General features: G+C 40.8%; 1 protein-coding gene across 2 annotated transcripts in view; it reads left to right on the top strand.

Moving 5' to 3' along the window:
* foxo1 (forkhead box O1) overlaps positions 1 to 19,251 on the top strand; it is a 28,753-nt gene extending 9,502 nt beyond the window's left edge. The window contains exons 2-3 of one of the 2 annotated variants that reach the window (XM_011482191.3): positions 13,949 to 14,140; positions 15,672 to 19,251. In XM_011482191.3, the coding sequence (XP_011480493.1) occupies positions 13,949 to 14,140; positions 15,672 to 16,841 (1,362 nt within the window). In that variant the 3' untranslated portion in view covers positions 16,842 to 19,251. Of the gene's footprint in view, positions 1 to 13,948; positions 14,141 to 15,659 lie in introns of both variants that reach the window. The other variant, NM_001160464.1, reaches the window with a different exon arrangement.
* Positions 19,252 to 19,649: the final 398 nt, after the last annotated feature.

Below are 19,649 nucleotides of genomic sequence, written 5' to 3'. Positions count from 1 at the left end.
CAGATTTGCAACGCTTTGACATTTCACAACAAAGCCTCTTCCAACTGTAGGTACATGTGCTAGTATCGGTACCGACAATCCAGCATGAACACCGTTATGCTAAAAGCAGTTTAAGAACTCCCACTTAGCGCGTGCTTGAACAAGCAATACATGCCTTTGATGCATGCCAGACAGTCAGTTTGGGGCTTTTTAAAGCAAACCCAGACTAAATCTGATGTTTCCTGTTCCAAAAGGTTCAGTGGGCAATTTTCTCAAAAAAAGTAGTGAATATCTAAAACCAAGTGTGGTTGTTAGGGTGCATATATCTCCGTCTGTGTGGCTTCTCTGTAGGAATTTCCGCGCTGGACTCTGACCCAGTCAGGGATTTTTGAGAGGCGACCACGAGGATTTCTCCATGACTCACACATTCACATTACAGCAAAAATCACATTTATTCAATCAGAAAGAATATGACATGGTTTTATATGTTTTGTTCTATCGGGTCATAATTGATATTGGCAGATTTAAAACAATTAGATGTTTTATGCCTAAAATCTTAATCATGGAACTTGAGATCAGTTATCTGTCTGTACAGTTCTGTAGAAGTGTTGTGATTTCAGGACAAAGAGTGACAGATTTATTGTTCCACATACAAGGTGTGGCCAAAGGTTAATTTGAACCTTCGGTCGGGTCTGACTGCACCGACATTGTCTTGTTTGCAATCTGTAATCTCCTTTTTCTTCCACTTTCTCATCTACCTTTTGAGGAGAGGCAGAGTTTAGCCCCGGCTGGCAGGAAGTGGCTGTTTTGTCAGCAGCAGAAGGTATGCGGGGTAGTGATGTCATCCGCAGAGGAAGCAACCTCAATCGTGACGCCAGATTCAGTGGCTTCTTCCTCTTCCAGGGTTTCCTTCATTCTCCAGCATCCTTCCTTTGAATTCCACTCAGAGCAGGAAGTGAATTGCTGTTAGTGCCTTTCCCCGTATTGGTAAACAATCCCACTCGGAAAAAAAATTATGTTGAAACATTTTTTTTTCAGGGGCTGGACGGTGGGGTGGTGGTTTGCACTCTTGCCTCACAGTGAAAGATCCCTTCTGGTTCAAAACCCAGAAGGGATCTTTCTTTGTGGAGTTTTCATGTTTTGTCCATGAATGTGCGGGTTTCCTTAGGGTACTCCGGCTTCCTCCCACAGTCCAAAAATAAGCTTCATAGGTTGAGAGGTGACTCAAAATTGTCCCTTAGGTGTGAATGTGTTTGTGTGAACCTGCAAAAACCTGGCAACCTTTGCTCAACAGTAACTGGGATAGGCTCCAGCAACCCCGTGACCCCCGAAAGGGAATCAGAAAATGGACAGCTATTTTATTTACAATAAAAAACAAACCTTTCAGTTTCGTAGAATTGGGACTGGATTAGGAGGTTTTATGCACCCTATCTGTTCATTCTGTGCCCCTGCGCCAGTTAGGATGTCCTCTGGTTTATCTATTCAGAAAAACAAGTCTTTGTCTGCTCTGATTGAGTATCTCAAAATGGCACCATAATATTATCAACAAGGCTGAAGACCAAGGGCACTCTTGAAATTTGTGACAAAGCCACAAAAAAAAGAAAAGTTATTTAAACATTTGACACAAAAGTGAAAAAAAAAGAGTTAAAATGTTCCTTTTGAACTACTTGTGCTATGGATTTGTAATTAAACGAATAATGGTTATCTTGACTAATTGCAGAGCTGGTACCTGGCTGACAGCCTTATACAGACATGTATAACTCTTAGTGGAATTAAGATCATTAGGATTTGACATCTGTTCTATAAAACTGTCTGACATGATAATTATAGCAGCCTGCTCAATCAAAGTCAGTCTTTTGATGAATTATTAGTACCAGCCTTTCATTTAGTGACCATTTTGTTCTGATTTACACTCTTTCAGGCACTATAGCTTCAAAACAAGAGCTTCTTCAGTTTTTTTATGTTACCAGCATTTCTAGTGTTTAACAGGAATCTCTGTGGTAGTGAAGGTTCAAAACTCTTGAAGAACAGGCAGCATTTACACTGTGTGGGTGTTCCGTCGTCTCTGTTCTGCTCGGTTTTCAAATAAAGTTCAAGATTTTGCAAGTACCATCCTCTTCCTGTCATCTTCATGCTGCAGGTTTTTCTATTGCAGGGACACATGCTGCCTTTTGAAGAAACTTTAGAAGGGCTGGGTTTAAGGTAACAATATCAAATGAACTTTTACATAAAATAAAGTATCGATTCATCAAATAACATAAATGGTTTTCCTTTTAGGGAAAGAAATGTGTGTTTTAAAGACCCCCTCCGATCGTCTTTTAAACTATTTTCAAAGCATTCCCAGTGGGGTTTTTATTGAGATTATGCAGTTTTTGGCCAAAATCAAAAAAACCTCTCGGTGACATAGTTTGTGTGAAGTAGCAGTAGTTCATTGGAAATTCGCTTCTGAGTTGTGGGTGATACTTTTGGCACCAGGCAACCCCCTCCCCTTCCCCTCTCTGTTGGAGAGCTGAGCAGGGAGCCTGTGGCCTGTCCAGCATCACAATTTTCCACGTCACAATTAAGCTTTTTCTTTAGATTCACAACGATTTGAATAAAGAAATACTCGGAAATGCAGTTTTTAGCTTAATGACAAAAAATGCCACAAGAACATGTCCAGAACACCAAGAACAAGATTTTGATCGGAGTGGGTCTTTAAAGTGGGGTCTTTGTTGGGACATAAAGCTGCTGGGATATCCCTGTGTTTGCCAGGTTAAACTGGCGAGTAAATATATCCACCTCAACCTTCCTGGCCTACGAGGATGCAGAAGCAGGTCAGGTAATGGCCGCTAGTTGCCAGACAGGCACCCAAGCAGTTGTCCACACACTGCATCTTTATCCAGAGAAAGCAGGCAGCAACCCAGCCCAGTGGCTGTGTTGATCAGAGGCAAAAATATCTCCAGTCCACAGACACAGCTCTGTGCATTTATAGACTCGCATTGTGTCGCACATAGCAACACTTGCACATATTTTAGCATGGGGAGCTTAGCCAGCACAACCCAGCTCCTGTCTATACGCACGAGCTGCGTGCGTGAGTCTGTGTCAGGAAATCAACAGGCACAAGGGCGAGCATTACATATAAACACAGAGGGCCTGTGAACACTGGCTTAATGCTGAGGCATTATTTTCATTTAAAAAAGTGATGAGAATCATTCAGACAGTCTTTTGTCTGCACCGATAATGCAGACACCAACAGAGTGCTGGTGTTGTTTACTCCTTCTGTTAGCAGCAAGTCACTTGTCTGGTTTACTTTTTGGTCGCAAATCTGTCTGGTCCTCACATTAGACCCTAGATCTCATTGCATCCCAGATAACTTTAAATCTCAAATCTAATGTGATGAGGATCCAGCAGATTGTCTCGTTGGTCTAATTTTTCAGTATATTTCCAGTTTCAGCTACAGACCAGATAGACTCTTTTATCATCTTGTTAGGATGTTAAAAAGCAACTCTGATTATCTTATTTCAAAAGCGTTCCCAGTGGTCTTTGAATTATGATTTTGCCAGAAAATTTAAAACTTTGATCTACACGAATCTAGTTTCTGCAGAGTGACAGGAGTTCATTAGAAGTTTTCCTCTGAGTTGTGTCTGTTACCCATGCCTGAGAGTTCTCTGATTACACACTCTCCTACCAGCTTAGAGCCTCTCACACTCCCAACCTAACATTGCCGGTGCACCAAAAATGCGAGCAATATTAGAGCTATCCAGCCGTACATTTTGGGGGAAAACGAAGATGTACATGGATCTAGTCGTCTACAAGCATCATAATCAGAATCGAGCAGTGTAGGAAGCTTGTGGCCCACCCAACATATTTTCTGTATCACAAATACATTTTCAAACAGCATTTCTTTTATCTACTTCTGACTCACAATTATTTAAATGAAGAAATAATCAGTAATGCCTTTTGAGCCTAATTTTTTAATCTGTGTCTTCTACTGGCAGAAAAATGCCAAAAGAGCATTTTAAAATATCAGGAATACAATTTTCTTTGGAGTGGCTCATTAAATGTCTAATATTCCCCTTTTTTATTCACCCCTATCTAGAATTCTGTATTTGACACTTTGAGGCGAGGTGTTCTGTGGCCCTGGGATACAGAAAAGACTACCGTACCTGAAAAGAAAGAAAAAAATATTTTCATTGTGCACCCTAACTTGTTATTTTATTTCTGCATAAAAAAGTGATGCAGTGGCCACTGGAGTTTTAATTTTTCCTAAGATCAACACTGAATTAAAATAAAAAATTGTGTTATAACCCAAAACTCAATTTTTAGCCAAATTGTCCACCTAGTCTACAAACTTCAGTGTATTTATTCAAACAAACCATGGGAAGTCCTGCAAGGTTACTTGTTCAGCCAAGTTTTTCTGTCAAAGCTCTCCAAAACGGAGCAAACAATAGATGATTTATTAGACTCCCTTAAATGTGTTTTGATTCACAACGAGGGCAAGTCTGAGGTGAGTGATTGTTTCTAGGATGTAGAGTGATGCCAGTTTCAACTATTGTAACCCTCGTGGGCAGACCTACCTGGATGAGGCACCACTCTTTCCTTTTTCCTCTTGTTTTGCGCGGTCAAACTGCAGAGTTTTGATTAGGAAGTCGTGGCTCTTGAACCTGCCAGTCTCTGCTCTACACCTACACCAGCGTCTCCTCCTGCAGCATTTTGCATGTAAACCACAGGCATGAGTGGCATCAGTATCAGAACTGGCCAGCTCTTCCTGAGTGGATGTAATACGGCAGGAAGCTCGCTAATAGCCACTCTTCTCACACTATCAAAGCGATGAAAGATTCAGGAGTGTCAGCGCTTCGACTGATTGTCATTTTTTGCTCAAATTGCCGCTTAGAAAATAGCGATTGTGTGTTTGCAGTTTTTGTTAATTATCAATCCCCAGCTTAACCAATCAGCTTAATTTAAAAGGTTCAGCTGTTGTAGGGAGGAATAGGGGCTAAGGCCGTTTAAGATTGCCTGCACAGGATTGTGAAAAGGCGCTTCAGCCGTCAGTAAATACATTTGCAGACAGATTTGCTCCTGCATGACTCGTGTTTTGTACTCTCTCCATTTGCGCTTTATGACAGTCATATAACTCAGAATCTAACAATGACCACTCTGAGGAGGTACTTTCCTGATGCGCATCCTAATAAAATTCTGAAGTAGTTGGGGATGCACATTGAGTGCGTTCTCCATAAAGTTTTTGTCTCTGCGGAGCAATTATGTGAATGTTGATATCAGCGAGTTTAGACTTTTTTTTTTTTTGCTGCATCACAAGTGTGCACACAAGTGTTGCAAGTATTTGGTGTGCACTAAGGAGCCCAAAGGAACAATTGGGGCAGGATGGAAAGAGAAGTAAAAATAATCTAGAACCATATCTTAGGGTTAGTTTCCATTTTTATTTCTAGTCTTTGTTTTTGAAGCAAAACAAATTTCTTTTTATAACTTCGCCAACAGAGGTGCGTTTGTGTCCTTCTCACCAGACAAAACTGGGGCGCTGCACTGTGCTACTTGCTGCTACGCAACACTAATGACAACAATCTCAATTTCCTTTGCTGTAGACAGTTCTTTTTCAGTCTAATCTTAAGATGTAAATAAAATAAAAGCCAGAGGCTGTACATTTCCTTTTCCCTCTCCCTTTTATGATCACCACTGTATTAACTCTGGTAAATAGGTCAGTGATTATTGCAGGCCAATCCAACAGTGGCGGTGATGATAATCTAACAACTGCAACTACATGTAGTCATCAGTGTCTGTCCAAATTGCTTTGTAAATGTGTACATTATTATGTTTTGCATCTGTTTGTTGTTCAAGTGTAAAATCCGGTAAAAGAAAATAACTTAATATCCTGTCATGAGGACATAAACACTTTAGGCTGTTTTGTTTGAATTAAAGGTAACTTAATGGAACCAACTTGCCAAACGACATGTTTAAATCTGGATTTAAATCAAAGGGTAATGTTGAGTTTTTGAGAAGGAGCTCAGCTTAAGGCTGCTATTTATTGATTTTTTAATTTTTTATTTCATATTATGTTTATTTTAATATATGTATTGTTTTATTTGTCAAATCCAGCAGCTGAGCAAACAAAGCTAAAGATCAGATTTTACTGTTACAATAGGGCGTTATGAGTCTTCGGACACGGGAGGTGTATATTTGCATAAACCCCTTTTTGGCATTGACTATTGGCACGTAATTTTCTTAATTCCCTGCAGCCAGTGCTGAACTTTCTTCTTGGCCGCACTGACCTGGAGGGAGGGTTAGGGTTAGTGTTGGGGTTGGTTTGATTAATACGTGCGACCAATAAGAACATTTTGCCTTTCCAAATTGGCTTCCTTAGTTTTCTTTTGTTCTTTGGAGTATTGTTTTGCTTTGGCAATACCATGTCTGTCATTTTATTGTGTTATCATCCCAGTAAAAACTCTACTTGTACCATATAATTAAGAAAAGTTATGAGGATTGCTTTTTTTCGTAAACCTTTTAATGCTATCAACGTTTACTTTCTAATAGAATTTGATCCTCTTTACTATCAATGTTCCTTCCTGTGTTCCCAAAGTCGTGGACCTTGTCTACGTCTAATGATCACAGGTCATTAAGTGTATCTGACACAGCAGGCTAAACCCACTGCAAGCCTATCTCTTGATGACTTTGTGGTCCCAGCCAGTGGTAGTTCATTGTCATTTGTTGCTTTACCTGCTGCGCCGCATGCTGTTGTTAAGTGGGCAGACATGCTGAGCTGGTGTTAGACTAATAACAAGTTTGCACGTTTTCTGTCTTAACCACACTGCTCTAATTTAGCCAGACTCAGCACAAACCTCCAGACGTGACCAACCTGCAGCTTTAGGGCTACTTATCAAGGCAGTTTGGAGAGTTCACAATAGCCTATAGGTTGTTGCCATCAAAGCTGCAGACGTTACACAAGAACTAGTTGGTCATAGTTCAAATGTGCACCTTCTGCACAGTCCTAGACCTTTGTAGCAAAAGGAAAATGTCTGTTCAGGACAGCACCGTTTCTTTAATGAGTTCAGTGAAAACAGCTCAGGAAAACCACATGTTAACTTTTATCTGTTCCATATCTGGTAAATGTACATGAAGCTATGGTTGCTGGCGTGCGAGATTGTACCTGCTGCATGCTTTCAGTCAGGGAGGGTAGAACGTTGCTGCACTACAACCTTGACTGGATGAGCTTTGCAGATGAGGTTTCACTTGTGGCTTCACATGATTCAAAGCAGCAGTGCGTGTAGGTGGTGTTGCACTCCCCAGGGGACTTTTTTCATTAGACGAGTTGACATTTGAGTTAGTTCTGATAGCGTCAGCAACTTGGTCAGTGTGCCAGAGAAAGTTGTTGGCACACTGTCGCCACTTTTTTCCAGAACTTTGCCACCTTTATTTGTAAAAAACGTACACACACAAAAAAGAAAAATGACAGTTGACATAAATAAAATCTCACCTGAAGTCTGTGGGAAAAAGGCATTTGAACTTTTTCACTTCCTGGTTGACCTCAATCCCAGCATGATTTGACATTACCAAACTGACTGAACAGACTGAACAGTGGTGCAGTGGTTAGCCCTCTCTCCTCACAGTGAGAAGCCCCTGGTTTGACTCCCACTTTGTGGAGTTTGCATGCTCTCCCCGTGCACATGTAGGTCCTCATTCCACAGTCCAAAACATTCTTCATGGGTTAATTTATGGTTGTGCATGTGTGACTGTGTGTGGGAATTCTTGTCTGCCCTGTGACAGACTGACAACCTGTCTAGGGTGTACCCCGCCTTTAACCACCAGTTGGCCTGATCTATTCACTCCAGTGTAAAACAGCCCAGCCGGAAACAGAAAAAAACAGAAGAAAAAAACACAACTCATATCTGGTTCTTTTATGATTAGGGAAAAAATACAAAGTGATAATTATCAGTCTTCTTTTTTCCTATGGTTGATCATCTTGAACCTCGTTATTTTATGAAGTAAGTTTGCACTCAAACTGTAGCATTTTATGCTATGTTTCCACTGGGCATGTGATGGGAGTTCTCAATCACACTAAACAAGCATTCGTGAAGGTGGATTTAGACCCATGGTGCCATTGAAAGGGGCTTCTTCTTCTTATTGATCTTTTGCTACCGTTTACTACCGCAAGCTCGACGCCTACAGTTAGAAGAGGCTTGGTACGAAATTTCAAAACGGTGCAAATCTGTCAAATCTTGGTCCAGGCTTTTTCTTTCACAGCTCTATTCAGATAAATGAAAGGCCGGGCACAAACCTCAATTATTAAACTCTCCTTCATGTTCAATGTTCAATTGGTTGGCACCTCCGTAAAAGAAAATGGACGCCATCCATATGTCACTACCAAATCCGAGTCCCTGATTGGTCAAAGTTCAAACTGGTATACCTTCAAATGCGTGTTCCATAACTGCTCATTTTGTACGCGGAGTCTGCAAACAGTCGTAGAAACTTGAGTACCTACGCATGAACGTAAGGGTTTCAAACATGGAAGCTCGAAATGCGCATTTATTCGTGTTTACATATACTTTTCACTGAAGGTGCCCTTTTAATCGTGCAATGTGATTGTAGCTTTAAGGTTGACAGTTTACTATATAAGCTTCAGCTGTAGAACAGCCTTATTGGACATGTTTCATTAACTAATAGGCTTGTTTGTCTCTTCAATTTACCAATTTGCCAGAAACTTTTTTTACCCAAGACGGTGATGGCAGAGGAGCTGTAAATTGACTTTAAGTTAGCTCAACAACATACAAAACAATGTCCATTTATCTACAGTCACTGGTGCATATTTTAGAAAGTCAAACAATTAGACCTGATTAGGCTATAATAGAGGCAAAAAGTTTTGGTAAATAATTGATTAGTAGAACACATCCCCGTGTGTTCACTATTTTCTGTTTGTGTATTAAATAAATTGTGGTACTTAAGAGTTTGCACATACGTCTAACCACTTGTGTCAAAAAAATCAATCAATTCTATTCATTTTCTTATTAGCCCCCCGATGGTTACCTAATTAACAACACATGGCTCTAGTTGGTTTAGAACTAGTCCAATTCGTCCCCACCATTGACTTTATGTGGGATCTGGACTGAGTGACCTCTCCTCCCTGGCGTTCCAAACAGGAAGTACCAGCTGTCTCCAAGAAGCCAAAATCCCATATAACTCTATTGAGAAATAAACAGCTATTACTCAGTCATTCAATTTGTCTACCTTTTATTTTACCACATTCTTGATAATCCTCATTTTATTAATGATACTTTTTCTGTAGTGCCTTCACTTCATTTGACTTCATTTGTTTGGAGCTGGAAGTAAGTAATTTTCAATGGGTGACATCACACTCACTCAGTCCAGTTCTCATAGACAATCAATGGTCCCCATTTAGACTGGTCAACTGACATTTCCAGCCAGTGTTTTAGGTAGAATCACAACAAAAAAACTACAAGTAAGCAGAAAGCTATGCCTTAATGGTAAGATATCTATTAACCCCAACAAAAGGAATCTTTAAAATTTGCAAAGTCCATTGCTTTTTTGATGTAGCCCCCCTCTGTCAGACAGCCCCTCTGGCTCGGTTTCTTAAACAGCCTCCACATCAAACGCATTCTCCTCACACCACCCAGACGCCCATACTACAGCCGCTTGTTGAGTCACCACACTGCCATTCATGTCGTTTGGTTTCCGCAGTCACGCAACAAAGTGAACATCACTTTCATTTAATAAGTACACTCTGACAACAGGCCTTAGCATGTGTTGCTAAACATAAACCTCCCCTTGCTGTTTGGGGGTGGCGGGGGGTGGATTTGCGGTGTCCACTTGGCTCACACATCTGCGACTTTGCATTCCATGGCTTTTTCTCCACTTACCAACCGCCATGTTTCCTCTGAGACAGGAAGTCAGCTCTGTTTCCTGTCACAGTCTTCTTTCATGTGGTCACTTCCTCGTGCTTTGCCAGGACCACTCTGTGCTGTTGACTCAGACTGGAGGTGGTGCTCCTGATGGTGGGTGCAGGAACAACACGGCAAGATCACACATCAAAATAGAAGCCCCAATAAAGTTTGAAACTATCAAACTGTATTTTTTTACTTACCACGTAAAACTATATTTCCTTTTATATCTTTTAGCTGTAAGAAGCCTTATGGGTTATTTATGCACAAGATCTTTATCATTGCTTTTTACAAAACAACTTTATTTTGTCGCATTTGGTGCCTAAAAAAAGCTGCAAATCCTTGGCATGACTATCATATTTTTGCCCAGCTTTAGATACAAAAAGTCCCTCTGCGACAGTAACCATAGTTCAGTCCTGTGAAGTTGTGGGTTTTGTAACCTTGCTAAAGAATGTTGATTGTGATGACTGCCTGGCTGGGAATCCTGCATTTACTGTTTCCTAAAAGATACTAACAAGTTGGCTGCGATTACAGTTGAACTTTGCACAGTGATTAGCTGGAATGTTTAGATTCCTGTGTTCTGCAGCCAGAGATAAATCCATGACACACATTGTCTCAGATAGCAAATGAAATCTTAAAAAGTGAGGGAAAAAATTGAGTATGCTGTGCATAAGTAATAAATGAAAGTGTTTTTTTTATTAATGCATGTGAGTGGTGTCTCTCCGTGGGTGATTATCTTCATGTAGATGACTTCATTCCCGATTGCGTGTGATTTCAAACCACTGTGTATCGATGTCAGCAAAGGAGTGAGCCAAAAAATCAAAACCACGCTATGGTGCTGTTTGACAGTCATGCAGCCATTCAAAAAAAATTAATAATAAAAACAAGCTGGCACGCACACAAACACACAAAAACAGTGGGAGACGAGACTTTTCCATCGGCCACATCAGACAGACTCAGCCACACGGAGTGCTGCCCAGTTCTGGTGCTTCCCATCGTTTTATGAAAGCTACTCCTTCTCTCTTACATCAAAAATGTTGGGTTTGTGTTTTTTAATCCTCTTGATCATTTCTGTTTTAACTATGAGCTAAAGTAGAAGTCTCTAAAGCTGAGGCTTCGGCTGCAAGTTTCTCCTTCCTGTCATCAGGATGATGGAGGGCTGCAACAGGACATCCCGGCGTCTGTGCGCACATTGCAGTCATTCCTTATTGCAGCACGGCAGAAATCAGCAGCACTCAGCAGTCATGGGAAAGGAAAGCTCATGACCCGACTCCACTTCTCTCCTTTTGTCATAGGCACCCAAATGCAGCGGGAGGAGAAAGAGGAGGGGTGGGGGTAGGAGGGGGGGGGGGGTGAAAAAGCATGGTCTAATCAGCAAAGGGCTGTTATGGATCTCAGATCATACAAACTAGCCAAAAACTATTGGCTAAGGCAGCTGGGTGATTTGATTCAGAGGTAATTACATTCATTTGTAAAGGACTTTTGTTCTCACAGCCTCTCTTGTGCTTCGGAGGACAGAGTCAGATGAGAGACCAAGAAGCAGAGGTGAAGAAACGAGGAAATAGATATGTGCCATTGCAGCTGAAATGAAACAGTTTCTGGTTCATTAAGATGCTGAATATTTGTTCATTTTTCAAATTAAAATCAACAATGAAAAAAAAAACATAAAAATACAGCTTTATTTTTTAATTCATTTTTCTCTAATGTTTAAAAAATGAATAGTGTTTCTTTTTTTTATTTTCCCATTTATGTAATAAATCAAAAATGGAGCAAACAGATGATGAAAGGTTATTTTCATTTATCATTGTAGTTTTTTCTTTAAAGTGGCAAATTCAAACACAAATGCACCAATGACACACTGATTCCCCCTGTTTTAAAAAAATGTATTTTGCTGAAGAACGCCACTCTAGGTCCTAAAAGCCCTGCTCCGATCATCTTTTGATTAATTTTTCAGAGTTCCCAGTGGTCTTTTAATTTGGATTATGCCGCTTGTGGCCCGCCCAGCGTATTTTCTACATCACAAATAGGCTCTTTTTCAAATGGCTGCTTGTGATTCACAACAATTTTAGTAAATAAATACTCAGAGATGCAATTTTGATCTTAATTTTTTTTAATGTCTTCTATCATTATAAAAAATGCCACAAGAACATGTTGAAAACACAAAAAATTGCTGTTTTGGTCCTTAAGCCTAACCCTGGAGAAGCCACAGGGTCAAATTTGGTTTTATAGATGTATTTTATTTTATATTTGCTATTTGTTTGTTATTATTATTTTTGTTACTACTAATTGCTGCTCCCCTAAAATAAACAAACAAAATATTTTCAAAATAAAAGTAAAAGCCCAGAAGAAAATTTCCAACTAGATGCTCCAGGGCTAAAAAAAAGCCACACAATGCAGAAGTTTCCCCTAAAGGCTGGATCATGCGATGCTAAAAATGATTTTTTTGCAGCAGATTCCAGTGACCTTCAGGATGCTTCAGCAATGTGTTATCCAGAGGGTCTGCAGTAAAGTCCAGAAACTTAAGTAATTTTTGCAATATTCCTGTTTGTAATATAAGGTCCTGATCCAGCTGTTTCTCACTAATTTCTTTTTTTTTCTTGAATCGCCACATAAAAAAGAAAATGGAAACATGGTTCAGAAATTGGAGGACCCACTCCTCTTCAAGAAGTTTTGTCCTTTCTAAGAGCTGCCTGTTTTTCTTGGAAGAACGTAGGAAAATAAATGGGCAGAAATGGCAAATGGACTGTATTTATGTTGTGCTTTTCTGGTCCTAATGATCACTCAGAGCACTTTTACTCTACGAGCTCCATTCACACAGCCCTCTCTCAGTCTATACAATGTTTGCTTTAGCCTACAAAGTGCTTTTTCTCTCTTTGTCACACAAACTCAGACACTGATGACTAGTTTCACTGGCTTGCTCAAGGACACTTTGACAAGTAGAATTGCCAGCATGAATCACCTTTTGGCATTAACAGCGCATAAAAAATTCAGAAATTCCCCAGAGCATAGATTTTTTTTGTAATTTTATTTTCTTTACAAGAAGTCTCGAATATATCATTTATGTAGATGTATAATAGCAGAGTGTTTACACTTTAGCTAAACTTTTAATCCAGTGTCACCACAGTGTTTGGTCTGCCCTATTACAAGCTTTTTTTTACACTCTTTCTGATGACATGTCAGCGACAGCAATTGCAGCAGTGATCAGAGCAGGTTCCAGCTGAAAAACACGGTGGTGAGGATGAGGAGACGCAGGGGTGAAGGCAGAGCTCAGCCCGCAGACTGCGAGCCAGATGTGAAGCAGTGACTCACAGCAGGCAGCGGGCCTGATGACGCGCACGCTAAGCTCTGCGTGCGAGTTGTGTGCGCTCACTGGGAGTTCCAGCCTTTCCTTCAAAACAACCCGCTTTCCTTAGGCTCAGTAATGTCTGGACAAGGCTCATTACTACATGTTGAGTCGTGGACTCGGAATGATGCCGGGGCAGAGTGTGAATTATTCTCTGAGGGTAAACAACGGCCTTCACCAGTTTTACGTTTGCATCGTGGGTGAAAAGCAACATTTTTTTAGAGCTGTGCTGCAGAGAAACAGAGTGTCACTCGTTTGCTCAGCAGACATTTGCCCAATATTCTTGCCCTTTTGTTTGCCCTGTTTTTATAGCGCTTCACTGGGTTCCTGCTCAAAAATTAGTTTTTCCACTGCTGGTGTCACGAAGCCACGTCAGAGCCCGACGTTATTGTCTGTGTGAGGAGGAAAGATTAGTCTGTTTCCTCCCTTTGATTTTGAGCTGGTTTTGACAAGAAACAAAGTCAGGTGGAATGTGACTGTTTTTCCAGTGATGTTTGGCTTTGTTTGTAAGGAAAGCCACACATGGACAGCACACTTCTTCAGGCTGATTGTTTCATTCATCTGGAGGCTGGATAGTAAACAAAAATGACCTTAAATAGCTCGCCTCTCCCCTCATAACTCAAATATCAAGGAGAGGGTGAACTAATGGATTTGCACTTGTATGATAAAGTACATCTGAAGTGTTTTGGAAAAAAGCAAAACCCTGTTTGTCTCATTTTTCTCCTCCCTAATCTTTCTGCAGAACTCCATCAGACACAACCTGTCCCTTCACAGCCGCTTCGTCCGCGTCCAGAACGAAGGGACGGGGAAAAGCTCGTGGTGGATGCTCAACCCGGAGGGTGGGAAGAGTGGAAAGTCCCCACGCCGCAGGGCAGCCTCCATGGACAACAACAGCAAGTTCACGAAGAGCAAAGGAAGAGCAGCAAAGAAAAAGGTAACCTCCTGCAGAAACGAGTCCGTTTCACTGAAACGACATTATAGCACAAAAAAAGAAATAAAAATAGAAAGGTAAAGTCGGACATAGAAGAAAGTGTACTCTGCAGCATTAACCCCTTCATGCTGTATTTGCAATGTTGGGCTCTTCTTAATTTAGTATCACATTGAACATAAAACACTGAAGAATACATTTTTTTAATTAATTGGAAAAAAATTCAGGCAGGAAGGAGTTAAAATATGTATCCTTTAATTTGATTTTTGACCATATTGAAGACCAGTAGACCCCAACCCTTTTTCCGGCCACAGACTGATTTATCGTCTTCCAGCCGTAATGAAGTTGAAGTGGGTTCAATTTTATTGTATTTATTTTAGCCCCCAGTTTCCTTTATCTTTTGAGGGTAAGTTTATCTTTGTCCTCTGTAAAATACCTGCAGCTGCTTTAAACTTTATTTGCACACTAGATTTAGTGTAGGAACCATTAAAGGGTACTATAGATTGTCCCTTAACCCCAAACTGTCAAATGTTGTTGTTCACCTTTCGGCACATCCCTTCAGGGGTCGCCACAGCGAATCAGCTGTCACTAATTTGCGCAGGTGGTTTGGCAGAGATTTTTATGCCGGATGCCCTTCCTGACACAATCTTGTACTCTATCCGGGCTGGGGACCAGCACAGGGAATCTCAGACTTGGGCCTTCTTGTGGCTACATAGTTGGGCAGTAGCGCGAAGGGTCTTTCGAGCCGAAGTTCATCACACTCGCTGGGAACCGAACCCTGGCTTCCCATGCGCAGCCAACTGAGTTATCCTGGCCCCGTAATTACACAAGAATAAAGTCGTAAAATTACGAGAAAAAGGGCGGCAATTTTACAAGGAAAAGTAAATCCATCATTTCAGCCAATTATGTTTTTTGTTTTTGTTTTTTAAAGGAATCTACATGCCATAATGCATTTAGACCTTTGTAGCTATACTATAGACACCGGAAATCCACTCCTTGTGGTTCAATAATATTCTTCTGAAGAAGCCCAGTTTCCTGCACATTCTTTCAATCCCCTTAAACTTATATTTAAACGATGCTGACTCAATAAAATACATAGTGTTTCCTAATTTGTAACCGCTTTAAATTGCACTCTACATCTCATACTGAAACACGTCATTGGTTTCTTTTTTATTGTTGTTGTTTTTATTTTTCTTTGTAAACAGACTATTGCCTCATAAATGTAGGACTTCAATCTTTTCAATTCTCCATTTATAATTTATGAAATTATACCATTATTGTCGTAAAAAATAGTGACTCTTTTACCCCAAATTCAACAAGATTATTCTCTTAAAACTATGACCTTTTTTTGTCATAATATTACAACTTTTTTTCTCATTAAATTAAAACTTTTTTCTCATCATTTTACATCTTTATTCTCATAAATTTATTTATTTTTCTACATTTTATGGTGACCCTAATACTACATAACCATAAAATGGTTTAAAATGATTTGTGGTTCTCTTGATACCCTGTTAATGTCCTGGTTTCCCCACAGCTGTGCCAGCAGGGTGGGCCAGACGGAGGTGCAGACAGCCCTGGCTCCTACTCAAAGTGGCCAGGCAGCCCAAACCCCCACAGCAATGACGACTACGACGCGTGGAACAGCTTCAGGCCTAGAACCAGCTCCAACGCCAGCACTCTGAGCGGTCGCCTGTCACCCTTCATGCCCGAGGATGAACTGGGTGAATCCGACGTGCATATGGGATACCCAGGGGCCTCGGGGGCCAAGATGACCGCCACGCTGCCCAGTCTCACTGAGATGACGGGACACAGTTCTGAGAATGTCATGGAGAACCTCCTGGACAACCTGAACTTGCTCTCGCCCAACAACTCTCAGGTTGGCGGGGGGGCTGCGACCCCTGGCTCCTCCCAGTCATCCCCGTCTTCAATGATGCAGCCGAGCCCCGGCTACCCGGCTTACAGCTCCCCCAGCATGGTCCCGCAGTCACAGCAAGACTATCACAAGTGCGTGTACGGCCAGTCGGGCCTGTCCCCCATACCACTGCAGACGCTCACAGAGAACAAGCCCAGCTTCGGGCCCGGGATGGGTCAGTACAGCTGCCCCGCAGGGCTGTTGAAAGAGCTGCTGACGTCAGACACCGACCAGCACAGTGAGCTCATGCCATCAGTGGACACCGTGGTGTCTCAGACCAGCGAGGGCCGTATGCTGCCTCCGTACAGCAGCAGCCAGCATGCAGCCAAACTCATGGCTGGTGGGAACGGCCGCCCACACTGCCTTTCTCACAGCCACCCCCACGGCGTGCACAGCCACGCTCCGGCCTCCTCGCCAGCCATGAACGGCCGCTTGCTCATGTCTCTGAACTACAGCGGGGGCAACGGTCGTTTGCAAGCAGCTAAGAACGCCATGCAGATGCCTTACGGCCTGTCCGGTCATCTCAGCGGGGGAGGCATGCCTGCCGGCTTCTGCCCCATCAACACCAACGGATACGGCCGACCTGGCATGTCGGCGCCCTTGCACACAGAGAAACTGCCCAGCGACCTGGACGACATGTCCATCGAGAAGTTCGAGTTTGACATGGAGACAGTTCTCCATGACACGCTTATGGACGGAGACTCACTGGACTTCAACTTTGAGCCGGTGGTGGCCCAACAAGGGTTCCCTCATGGAGTAAAGACCACCACGCACAGCTGGGTGTCTGGGTAGAGACGGTAAAGACCATTTCAAACTCTAAATCTCACACCTCAGGTGTGTCCCTGTTCCAAAAGTACTTCTCAGACCAGATCACGTAAGCAGCTGTGGAGAAACCACCATCAGAGCCCCCTGAAGATACAGCCAGGTTAAAAACATATATATAAGTGCCAAACCTTTTTTTTTTATTTTTGCCTTAACCCAGGAACCAAGCTGAAACACACGCTGTGAACTCACAGGGTTACAGATTTCGTACAGTGGTGGAGTTTTGCAAAAGGAAAAAAAAATCATCCTCATCATCATCAGCAGGAGCAAAACAATCCTGCTCTGTTTACTGTCATCAATCAAGCCTTTTGAATGGAAAAGTAAGAGGTGATAACCGCCGCGCGGCGGTAATCAGGCTGATAAGTCGCCACAGATTTCCCACAGAACCCTCGTGTTTTGTTACAAAATGAACACATCTGAATGTACATAATGTAATCAAAGAGTTTGTAAAATTGTGTTCTCTGTTGTGTCTTTTTTTTAAGTTTGTACATAGTGTTTACAGAAAGGAAGATCACAGCAGAAGAGCTCACAGAGAAAACTGGACCTTTTCTTTTTTATGGCTGGTCAGTCAGGCTGTACAATGAAAACACAGTTTCTAAATTTCTTGTACATTAAGAATGTATATCAAAAATGATGTAGTCAATGTTTACTAGATTTAGATTATATTTGAAAGCTAAGTTAGTTGTGGCTTACATGAGAATTGTTCTGTGTTACTTGTCGCTCTGAACCTTAATACCGCTGGGGCCTATTTATTGTGCCTGACAATGTAGAAACTGAATGCAAGCTTGAAGGGTTTCAAGTTTTTGATGTTTATGGTCCAGAAGATACACAAAGCGAGCAGTCTTGAAGAAGAGTAATCTTTATTTTCTACGTCCTGCCTTCGTCTTTCTGTAAAAGTCAAGAAAATATGTAAACTGTTATAGTTGAGGTTTCCTGGATAAAGTTTTTTTGGGGCGCTGTGAATATTTACGAGGTCAATATGTTTTGGATGAAAAATCTTCTCAGCGCTTCTGTTGTAATCATGCAAGTGCATGTGCATCCTGTGCCCTGTTCATTTCCAAAGCTGTTTTTATCTGCTTCGTCTTTAAAGATTTTTGCAGAAAATTTGCAATTTGGTCCAAAGTAGCCCGCAAACACCGTCTTAAAAAAACAGCCTTACTACTTTCAAAATCCCCCTCCCTGCTACCTCTGCAAATCACTGCCGGTTAACATGTCCCCCTACTGTTGTTACCATTTTAGTGATGCAGTTCCTGCAAAAGGTGCCACTGAGTGTTCGATTTTCAAGCTGTATATTTGTATATTGAAACTTCATTTTCCCACTTATCACCACTTTAATGGATATTTTTCCCTGTCTTTGTTAAAATGTGAAGACCAAGTGGCCTAAAGTTCAAAATTCTTACTAATCATTTATGAACCATTCCATCTGACACCATCAGGGACTCTGTGGATGCAGAATAGTTTGGATCCAAGTCCTCTGACATAATGAGAGTCAAAAAAAAACCAACGGATTCTTACTATCTCTAAAGGTGGGGGAGTCACTTAAGAAGCTGCTGTGAGGCTGCGTTGCCAAGTGTTGCCTTTCTTACCCACCCATGCCATTGTGTACTTTGGCCAAATTTGCCTTTAAAGTCATATTTCTAGCATTTTAGCATGTTTTTTTAGAAATATATAGAAAAAATATATATATTTGTGCCGGTCACTCAAGTCAGGATCAATTGTAATAAATCTATATAGACTGACTTTAAAAGGTAAAGAGCTGTACTAAGTAAATTATATCGCTACATTTTTCAAATAATTGAATCTATGCATTGTATTCTTTAACTTTATGTTGCTACTGTTATATTTTCTTCTTTTTCTTGAACTTTAAACTGATATTTTATTGTAAGATAGCGCTGTAAGATGTTATTGTGTTGTTGTCGTCGAAACTCAATGTTTAAAAGGTTATATGGGGGGGAAAATGAAGTTTATTTAGAAAATAGTTGATGCAGTGATTGATATGCTAAGCTTTTGTTAACTGACAAATGTGGTTTTTATTGTATTCTGCTATGGTTTTTAGAAAAACAGCATCAAAAAGTAAATTAGTAAAAAAAAATAAAAAGCCTTTTTAAATGAAACAATATTTATTCATCCGAGAAGTCCTGAGAGGTGCAGATTTTGGACCAATTTAGATATTGCACTTTTGCTTACATTTTATAACAAAGGGCTCCTCGTAAAATGAGGAAGAATTCCAATTGCATATTTTAGAATACAAATCTGTTACATTTATCTTATACAGAAGTAAAATGTAGTTGTGTTGTGTGATTTGCAATCATTAAGAAATCTGTAAATTGTTCAATATTAATGTTTTAAACCCTAAATAAATGTATTTCTGTGTAAAAAAGACGTGGAGTTTTTCATAAACCAATGTGGGGTCCTTTGAAAGTGACTTATTTAAATGTTTCTATTTTGTTATACATAAAACGATTTATTTCTTTTTTTAATAATTAGTCTGTAATATCCATGTTGTGGTAGCTGTAAAATACATCCAAATGATTATAGCTCCTCTGCCGTGCTTGAAAGTTTTAAAGCCAAACAGAACTTTGGTGTTCTCTGTCCACAGGACATGTTTCCAGATGTCTTGTTCTTTGTGGAGGTGCCCTTTTAAGTATCTTTGTCATTTCAACCCCCCTTTTTATATTTTTAGACCAATCTTGCTTTGTTCTACAAAACCTAACTGCAAACTAGGCTTTTTGTTTTCCTTTTAGAGACCCACTTCAATGAAAATTATTTTTTTGGTGT

This window comes from Oryzias latipes, chromosome 13 (genome assembly GCF_002234675.1).
Source record: "Oryzias latipes chromosome 13, ASM223467v1".
NCBI lineage: Eukaryota > Metazoa > Chordata > Actinopteri > Beloniformes > Adrianichthyidae > Oryzias > Oryzias latipes.
This window is presented reverse-complemented; position numbering and strand designations above follow the sequence as displayed.